Source organism: Colobus angolensis, unplaced genomic scaffold, assembly GCF_000951035.1.
Source record: "Colobus angolensis palliatus isolate OR3802 unplaced genomic scaffold, Cang.pa_1.0 Scaffold87, whole genome shotgun sequence".
NCBI classification, from domain to species: Eukaryota; Metazoa; Chordata; class Mammalia; order Primates; family Cercopithecidae; genus Colobus; species Colobus angolensis.
The window spans coordinates 2,002,008-2,011,915 of NW_012122598.1; the positions used below are offsets into that span (position 1 = coordinate 2,002,008).

Genomic DNA, 9,908 nt, shown 5'->3' on the forward strand with positions numbered 1-9,908 from the left:
AAAAAAAAAAAAAAAAACAGAAAAACAACAAAAAACAAAAAAGCAAGATGTTGGGGTACTGCAGATAGCAGGAGATTAAGGTTCCACTAGGCCCTGGGGACCGCACTATTCCACAGGGACACCTGCTCTATAAAACATTCTCCTCCAGGAATAACCCCATCCAACACCATCACCACCACCTAGCAACAGTCCCACCTCACCTTGAGGCGCGTCTGGGCTCTCTGTTGTACTCTGGGGGCCTGGGGAACTTCAGGCGTGCTCTTTGTAGGGCAGACTTCCTCAAACACGGTGAAGGGGACATGAGGGCCAGCTTGCCTGATCCGGCCTGGGGGTCTAGGTGTGCAGGGCAGTCCTCTACCTTCCAGACCTTTCTGAGAGGTATTATTGAGGCGCAGGGGAACAGAGGCTACCTGTTGGCGCCCTCGTCCAGAACGTTTTTGGCTCTGAGTCTTAGAGGGCTCTGAGCCAGGGACACTTTTTATTAATGGTGGCCACCAGCCCCAGGAGCTTGCAAAAAGTTGGGTAGTACAGCAGCTGAGGCCAGCTAGCCTTGTGAGGGCCCAAATCAAGAGCAGGCTGGCTCGCCAGGGCTCTAGCTGGGGTATCCGTGCTGCTACAAACTTTAGCCCTGACTCTAGAACCTTCTGCAGGCTCTTGTTTGATGGCTGTCTCAGGCCCTCCAATGCCAACAGTGTGTATGCTTGAGCTAAGATCTCATCCAAAAGGCTTGGAACCAAGGAGGGGGGTGTTTTATGATTCAGGGAAGCTTGGAAAGCTTGGGTGAGGCGCTCAGTGGCTTCAGGGCAGCCCTTCAGCACGACCTGCAGCAGATCCAGACCCTGGGCCTGGTGGCCCATGGCCAGCCTCACCCCTGCCGTGACTAATACCCAGCGCAGACAGACTGCTGTGAGGACAGGGCTGGCACACAGCGAGCAGTCACAGGTGGGTGAATGGGACAGGAAGTTGGGTATGGGCTGGGGCTTGGTTTTCAAGTCTGGAGAGGAATTTGTAGAAGGTGCTATGGGGCCAGGCTCCTTGGCTACAGTGGCCACCAGCTCTAGAGCAGGGCCTCTTAGGAAGAGCTCCTCCTCTGGGAGCTGTGGAGGACAGGCGACCTGGGCCTGCTGCTTCCCCTTCTGCAGGTGGACCTTCTTCACAGAGTCCAGGTGCTGAGTCACCCCACCAAACTCTGGGGAGAAGGCAGAACAAGAATTACAAAATGGGGAGAAATGGCATCAAGCACTTCCTAAGTGACTTTGGGGCCCAACTCTCTAATATACGTGTTTTATATATGTACATATATATATATGTATTACTGTATAACATATCAAATATTAGTATGGCTTATTTTTTATTTTTTTATTTTTTTTATTTTTATTTTTTTTGAGACAGAGTCTCGCTCTGTTGCCCAGGCTGGAGTGCAGTGGCGCGATCTCGGCTCACTACAAGCTCCGCCTCCTGGGTTTACGCCATTCTCCTGCCTCAGCCTCCCGAGTAGCTGGGACTACAGGCGCCCGCCATCTCGCCCGGCTAGTTTTTTGTATTTTTAGTAGAGACGGGGTTTCACCATGTAGACCAGGATGGTCTCGATCTCCTGACCTCGTGATCCGCCCGTCTCGGCCTCCCAAAGTGCTGGGATTACAGGCTTGAGCCACCGCGCCCGGCCAATATGGCTTATTTTTTAGGTAAAAAAAAAAATTTTTTTTTTTTTTTTTTGAGATGGAGTCTTGCCCTGTTGCCCAGGCTGGAGTGCAGTGGCGTGATCTCGGCTCACTGCAAGCTCCGCCTCCCGGGTTCACGCCATTCTCCTGCCTCAGCCTCCCGAGTAGCTGGGACTACAGGCGCCTGCCACTACGCCCGGCTAGTTTTTTGTATTTTTTAGTGGAGATGGAGTTTCACAGTGTTAGCCAGGATGGTCTCAATCTCCTGACCTTGTGATCCGCCCACCTAGGAGGTAAAATCTTTAATGTTTTCTTTCCAACCAACAGTGGATCAAATGCAGGCCACAAAGCCCCCACACCTGCAGCTCAGGGGCCACATGGCTGAGAAGAGTAGGCTGGCCCCAACAGGCCCACACCTGAATCCTGCCTCCTACCTTGTGGTCCTGGCCCCAAACATTGACTTCTCAACTTTCTCATTTAACAAATGAAAATAATCTATGCTCCCACCCAGCTTTATGGGGTCTAGTGTGGGGGAAATGTAATACTAGAAGTATATGTGATTGAGGAGACAAAATGTGCCATAAATGCAATGTTTTATGATTAGCTTCAGCCCTCCTGAGGATGTCTGTGCTACTCAATACGGTAGCCACTAGCCATGTGGCTAATGAGCACATGAAGTGTGGCTAGTGTGACTGAGGACCTGAATTCTAAATATTATCTTTCTTTTTTTGGGGGGGGTCAGAGTCTCACACTGTCGCCTGGACTGGAGTGCAATGGTGCGATCTTACTCACTGGAACCTCTGCCTCCTGGGTTCAAGTGATTCTCCTGCCTCAGCCTTCCGAGTAGCTGGGATTACAGGTGCCCGCCACCACACCTGGCTAATTTTTGTATTAGTAGAGATGGGTTTCACTATGTTGGCCAGGCTGATCTCGAACTCCTGACCTCGTGATCTGCCTGCCTTGGCCTTCCAAAGTGCTGGGATTACAGGCATGAGCCACCAAGCCTGGCCCTAAATATTATCTAAATCAAATTTAAATAGCCAAAATGTATTAGGAAGCACTGAAAACTAGAACTAGGGTAAGTCTGGGACAGGCTGCCTAAAGGAGACCAATGGTTGGACTAAAGTCAAGGGAATGCTGCCCTGGGACCAGAAGTCAGTATCTGATTAGAAAGGGAACAAAGGCTGGACGCGGTGGCTCATGCCTGTAATCCCAGCACTTTAGAAGGCCGAGGCGGGTGGATCACCTGAGGTCAGGAGTTCAAAACCAAGCTGGCCAACATGGTAAAACCTCGTCTCTACTACAAATAAGAAAAAATTATCCGGGCATGGTGGCGCATGCCTATAGTCCCAGCTACTGGGGAGACTGAGGCAGGAGAATCACTTGAACCTGGGAAGCAGAGGTTGCAGTGAGCCAAGATCACACCACTGCACTCCAGCCTGGGTAATAAAGCGAGACTGTCTCAAAAATAAAAAAAAGGCAACGAAACCTTTACACAGAAAGATGTGCTGTAGTATGTGTCATTTCAGCACGGCCTACGGGCATGGGGACATGGCTGCTCACCTGTGCAAGACTCAAGCAAGAAGAGAACCTGCTGCAGGTCCGACTGACAGAGATCAATGTCATTGCGGGCCAGCTCCAGCTCGCCCTTCAGCACCAGGAACAGGGCACACCTTGTTGAGAGAGGAGAGGAGAACCATCAGAGGAATCCTTTGTTTTCCTGGAGAGTCTTTCTCTTTGTTTCTTTCCCAGGCTGAGCTTCCTCAGTCCTTCCCTGCCTCCAAAAGGCATTCACTCCCTTAAGCTGACTAAAAGGCTCCCTGGGGAAAAACCCTCTACTCTTCTCTCTAATCCCAACTCTCCTTGTGCCTTGGGACAGGATTTCCCAAACTGCATTCCTCAATAAAAGGATCCGTGGGAGGCTGGGCGCAGTGGCTCATGCCTGTAATCCCAGCACTTTGGGAAGCTGAGGTGGGCGGATCACGAGGTCAGGAGATCAAGACCATCCTGGCTAACACGGTGAAACCCCGTCTCTACTAAAAATACAAAACAATTAGCTGGGCGTGGTGACAGGCACCTGTAGTCCCAGCTACTCAGGAGGCTCAGGCAGGAGAATGGCGTGAACCCGGGAGGCGGAGCTTGCAATGAGCCAAGATCCCACCACTGCACTCCAGCCTGGGCGACAGAGCGAGACTCCGTCTCAAAAAAAAAAAAAAAAAGGATCCTGTGGGAAAACATTCTTAGGGAAACACTGTACACTAGATCTCCCTTTTGGAGATTTGCAAGGTATATCCACATACTGAAGGACACGAGAGTCCTACGGGAAATAAAAACATCTAACCTTGATTAACTCAGCATTTCCCACTTATTTAGCTGTGGAATGCCTTTTTTCACGAATGCATCTAAACATAGCATGTAATCTGTGGAACAGTTTGGAATCCATGTTCAAGGGTGCATGGCACTCTGGTGCCATCATTGCCATATCCTCTGGCCCTGTACTCACTGGCGTGGCATCTGCAGCTTTGTTGTAAGTTTTAGGGCCTCCAAGCAAAAGGCCTTGGCTTCACTCACACTACCCAGGCGGCCCAGGTGGCAGACCAGCTTCTCTGAGCAGCTCAGCACCTCTGAAAGAACCTGCCATTTTTGTACCAGATTTTCACCTGTAGCAAAAGAGACGCGACAACCATCACTCAGCCACAGTGTGGATCCTCTGGAGAAAAAACTGCAGCCCTCTCATATAGCCTATCCATTCCAACAGGGCCCTGCTGTCCTCCCCAGACTCACCATAGTTCAGAAACGATGTCTCCACAGCTGCTTTCTGAGTTGAGAGGATGTCACTGCCCATCAGCAGGACGATGATGCTTCGGAGGAGCTTATGAGAGTCTATGAGAGCTACCTCAGGTGTCTGCCAGCCTGTGGTGGGTGTGGCAAAGAAGGGAGAGGATGCAGCCAGAACTTCACCACCTTCAGCTGCTAAGGCAGCAAAGCCTGCTTCCCATGGTTCCTTCTGCATTTAGGCAGGCAGAGCTAATCAATCTCATAACGCCTTCCCTCTGAGATCCCATGGGGTCTCAAAATCCTTTCAGCTGGCTGGGCGCAGTGGTCCAAGCCTGTAATCCCAGCATTTTGGGAGGCTGAGGCAGACGAATCACCTGAGGTCAGGAGTTCGAGATCAGCCTGGCCAACATGGTAAAACCCCGTCTCTACTAAGAATACAAAAATTAGCCGGGCGTAGTGGCACATGTCAGTAATCCCAGCTACTCAGGAGACTGAGGCAGGAGAATCGCTTGAACCTGGGAGGCGGAGGTTGCAGTGAGCTGAGATTGCACCATTGCACTCCAGCCTGGGCAACAAGAGTGAAACTCCACCTCAGGAAAAAAAAAAAAAAAAAAAGTCCTTTCAGCCTAGTATTCCAGGCAGTCAGTCACCAATTGTTTAGAGTCAGCAGGCAAACTGAAACCCATCTGCTATTCCCAAGCCTACTCTGTGCAGGTTCTAGGTAGGCTGGGCCACACAGCTGGCAGAGGGGATGAGGTTTGAGAAGAGCTGACAGCAGACAAACCATACACGTCATCCAAAGGGGGCCATCCACCCTATTCTTTCACCTTGGGCACAGAGCTGCTCCCACAGGGAATGTGAGAGGCTGTCTGACGGGAGGCTAAGGTAAGCTGCCACCAACTGCAGGGCCTGGACACGCAGCAAGTACCAAGCCTTGGAGGACTTCTGGAGGGCAGGATCCTGAAGCACAGACAGTAGCAGAGAGACACCCTCGGTCGCCTAAAGGAGAGAAGGGGCCAGAGGAGGCAGTAAGTGGAGTCAGACAGGCACTTCAGAGCTTGAGAGGCCCTGGAGATTACGTGGCCCCATCCCTGACGGCCCTGGGTATTAGAAAGATTTTAGAATTTTCTGAGTATTTGCCTGGCTTTCGAGATCTCCCTGGAGCTAGGCAGAACGTTCCTGATCCTGAGAAGCAGTAACAGTTCCTAGCTTTGCCCTCACCAGTGACTTGTCCACCAATTTAGGAATGATAAAAACGTAGAGAAGAAACTAGAGCATGAGAGGGTAGAAGACATGCCCAAGTCACACAACTAGTTTGGGAGAAAACTCAAGTCTTTGCGATCCCCTGGATTTCTAGTCCAGAGCTCCCATGCCTTCCCAGGATCACTGTTGTCCCAGCTTTTCGTCACAGGACAGACTTTGCCCCTTGCCCTTGAAGAAGGAAAAGGACTGTATCTCTACCAGAGGAGGACTGGTGAGCAAGTCGCTGGCGAGGGCAAGGCTAGGAAATACGCCTGCCTCTCAGGGTCAGGAACATTCTGCCTAGCTCCAGGGAAATCTCAAAAGCCAGGCAAATATCAAGAAAATCCTAAATTCTTTCTAATACCCAGGGCCTTCGGAGATGAAGAAAGTGAGAAATACCTTCTGGTGAGTCCAGTAGAGTTGACTTCGAAGTAGATCACAGGTCAGGGAAAGGAGCAGGTATGTGTCAGTGGTCTGATCAAGATGCTTCAGGCTCGATACTGCCTCTTCCAGGTATAACTAAGGAAGCAAACAGAGGGCGCATGAGGAAAGGCAGCCACACTCTTCAAACGAAAGTGGAGTCAATAAGGGCGACCGCGTGGCTCACGCCTGTAATCCCAGCACTTTGGGAGGCCAAGGTGGGCGGATCACCTGAGGTCAGGAGTTCAAGACCAGCCTGGCCAACATGGTGACAGCCCGTTTCTACTAAAAATACAAAAATTAGCCAGGCATGGTGGCACGCGCTGTAATCCCAGCTACTCGGGAGGCTGAGGCATGAGAATCATTTCAACCCGAGGCAGAGGTTGCAGTGAACGGAGATTGCACTACTGTACTCCAGCCTGGGCAACAGAGTAAGACTCTGTCTCAAAAAAAAAAAAGTGGAGCCGGGCGCAGTGGCTCAAGCCTGTAATCCCAGCACTTTGGGAGGCCGAGACGGGCGGATCACGAGGTCAGGAGATCGAGACCATCCTGGCTAACACAGTGAAACCCCGTCTCTACTAAAAAATACAAAAAAACTAGCCAGGCAAGGTGGCGGGCGCCTGTAGTCCCAGCTACTCGGGAGGCTGAGGCAGGAGAATGGCGTAAAACCCGGGAGGTGGAGCTTGCAGTGAGCTGAGATCCGGCCACAGTACTCCAGCCCAGGCGACAGAGCGAGACTCCGCCTCAAAAAAAAAAAAAAAAGTGGAGTAAAGCATTTATAAACAAAATGTTCAACATGTCCAATAAATATTATATTATTTCAGATATTATAATCTGCATAGGAGTTATTGATTCACTCTCTAAATTGTGCATTTAACACTTGGTTAACCACTTTTTTTTTTTTTGGCATGGAGTTTCGCTCTTGTCGCTCAGGCTGGAGTGCAATGGTATAATCTCGACTCACTGCAACCTCCGCCTCCAGGGTTCAAGTGATCTCCTGCCTCAGCCTCCCAAGTAGCTGGGATTACAGGCATAGGCCACCATGCTCAGCTAATTTTATATTTTTAGTAGAGATGGGTTTCTCTATGTTGGTCAGGTTGGTCTCGAACTCCCGACCTCAGGTGATCTGCCTACCTCGGCCTCCCAAAATGCTGGGATTACAGGTGTGAGCCACTGCGCCCAGTCTGGTTAACCACTTTTAGATTAAAGCTATATACAGAGTAAGCAGTAGCTGGGCACAGTGGCTCATGCCTGTAATAGCAGCACTTTGGGAGGCTGAGGCGGGAGGATCACTTGAGCCCAGGAGTGCAAGACCAGCCTGGGCAACATAGTGAGACTCTGTCTCTACAAAACATTTAAAAATTAGCTAGGTGTGGTGGCATGTACCTGTAATCCCAGCTACTCAGGAAGGTGATGTGGGAGGATCACTTGAGTGCAGAAGGTCAAAGCTGCCGTGAGCCATGATCATGCTACTGCACTCTGGCCTGGGCAACACCGTGACACCCTGTCTCAAAAAATGAATAAAATAAATTTTAAAAAATAAGCAGGCTGCTGGGCACAGTGGCTTATGCCTGTAATCCCAGCACTTTGGGAGGCCGAGGCAGGTGGATCACAAGGTCAGGAGTTCGAGAGCAGCCTGGCCAATATGGTGAAACCCCATCTCTACTAAAAACACAATAAAAATTAGCTGGGCGTGGTGGTGCATGCCTGAAATCCCAGCTACTCGGGAGGCTGAGGCAGGAGACTTGTTTGAACCCAGGAGGCAGAGGTTGCAGTGAGCCAAGATTGCGCCACTGCACTCCAGCCTGGGCGACAGAGCGAGACTCCACCTCAAAAAAAAAAAAAAAAAAAAGAATTACTATATTTTGGCCAGATGCAGTGGCTCACGCCTATAATCCCAGCACTTTGGGAGGCCAAGGCAGGCAGATCACCTGAGCTCAGGGGTTTGAGACCAGCCTGGCCAACGTGGTGAAACTGCATCTCTACTAAAAATACAAAAATTAGCCAGGCATTGTGGCAGGTGCTTGTAATCCCAGCTACTCGGGAGACTGAGGCAGGAGAATCGCTTGAACTCAAAAAAAAAAAGAATTACTATATTTTGTGAATGGAAATGACACCACTAAAAACAGAATGCTGTAAACAGAATCATGTCTTCTGTTTTCAAAGTCAATATACTAGAGTGATGCGAAAATAATAAGAGTGAGATATTTCGTGGCAAAGTTATCCAGGGGTAAACACTGCAACCATAAGCACTGGCAAGTATTCTTGGGGCAAAAGGGAAAAGGGTTAAGCAGGAAAGAGATTAGATCATACCTGTGCCTACCAGTGATCATTAAGATGAAGTAGAACAGGGAGAAACTGGAGGCCAAGGAGACCAACCAGGAGACACTGTGATAGCCTTATGTGAGCAATGAAGCATCAACTAGGGCAACAGAACCAGTCAGGAAATACAAGACTGGCGGTATATTCCTGCAGCAGTCTGTAAACTTAATGAACAACTGGTTTTGCAGGAAGGACAAAGATGACTCCCCTTCTTACAGCCGCCTCCAACTGCTCCACACTCCACAATTCTCCAGCCAATTGTGGTGGTAAAAGGCTGAGAAGCTGCCCCTTTGATATCCTGTCTTCTCAGAAAAGAGGTGGGCCTCTAAAGCTACGGGCCCCCTGCAGTCTCCAGACTAGGCTGGTTGGGCACTCACCTGGGCATAGCTGGGACAGCCGAGGGTCAGGAGGAGCTGGGTGATGTGGCAGGAGGAGCCAGCTGCCTTCGAGTGGTCCTTCAGTCTCTCAGAGACAATCCGTAGCAGCAGGAGGACCTCCAGAGCCTGCATGGGCTGGTCAGCAAGAGCAGCCAAAGTTTACTTCACCCCTGCTCAAGCCTCCATTTCTACCCTCTGCTCCCCAGCCCTTTGGGACCTTGGACTGTAGTTTGACCTCAGGGCCTGGGTGGAATGTGGTTACCCAGATGAAGTAATCATCACCCTACCCCTACTGTTTTAAAGCCTAGATGCCATTCATCATCAATAGCCAGGATTTTCTGAGTTCTTACTATGTGCCAGGCACTGTGCCAAGGCTTACATGCATCAGTGCATTTAACCCTCATAACAACTCTAATCCCAATTTTACAGTACAGGAAGTTAAGACTCACATGGGTTGCTTGTCTAAGTTCACATAAAGGTATGTGGCAGAACCAAGACTCAAATCTCAAATCTAGGGCTGAGGTAGCTTCCCCTGCTAGAAATATGGTCTAATGCTCACAGTTAACAGCATGTATAATGCCTTTTTTTTTTTTTTTTCTAGGTTTCCTAATGTGGAGTCTAGGGTAGAGCTTCAGGAAGTTTGTGAAACTCCCTGAAATAAGAATGTACATGGCCTTATAGGCCAGGCACAGTGGCTTATGCCTATAACCCCAGCAGTTTGAGAGGCTGAGGCAGGCGGGTCACCTGAGATCAGGAGTTCGAGGCCAGCCTGGCCAACACGGTGAAACCCCATCTCTACCAATGATACAAAATTAGCTGGGTGTGGTGGTATGCGCCTGTAATCCCAGCTGCTCAGGAGGCTGAGTGAGCCAGGAGAATCGCTTGAACCCAGGAGGCAGAGGATGCAGTGAGCTGAGATCACGCCACTGCTCTCCAGCCTGGGTGACAGAGCAAGACTATCTCGGGGGGGAAAAAAAGTTGGGCACAGTGGCTCATGCCTGTAATCCCAGCACTTTTGGAGGCTGGGGCGGGTGGATCACCTGAGGTCAGGAGATCAAGACCAGCCTGGCCAATATGGTAAAACCCTGTCTATACTAAAAATGCAAAA

At 50.1% G+C, this 9,908-nt stretch overlaps 1 protein-coding gene across 1 annotated transcript in view; it reads right to left on the minus strand.

Annotated features, from left to right (window-relative positions):
- ESPL1 (extra spindle pole bodies homolog 1 (S. cerevisiae)) overlaps positions 1 to 9,908 on the minus strand; it is a 28,676-nt gene that overhangs the window by 6,983 nt on the left and 11,785 nt on the right. Inside the window, exons 12-18 of the mRNA XM_011930525.1 lie at positions 8,801 to 8,935; positions 6,081 to 6,200; positions 5,267 to 5,438; positions 4,446 to 4,574; positions 4,165 to 4,321; positions 3,225 to 3,334; positions 201 to 1,189 (exon numbers count right to left, since the gene is read on the minus strand). Of these exons, the coding sequence (XP_011785915.1) occupies positions 201 to 1,189; positions 3,225 to 3,334; positions 4,165 to 4,321; positions 4,446 to 4,574; positions 5,267 to 5,438; positions 6,081 to 6,200; positions 8,801 to 8,935 (1,812 nt within the window). The remainder of the gene's footprint in view (positions 1 to 200; positions 1,190 to 3,224; positions 3,335 to 4,164; positions 4,322 to 4,445; positions 4,575 to 5,266; positions 5,439 to 6,080; positions 6,201 to 8,800; positions 8,936 to 9,908) is intronic.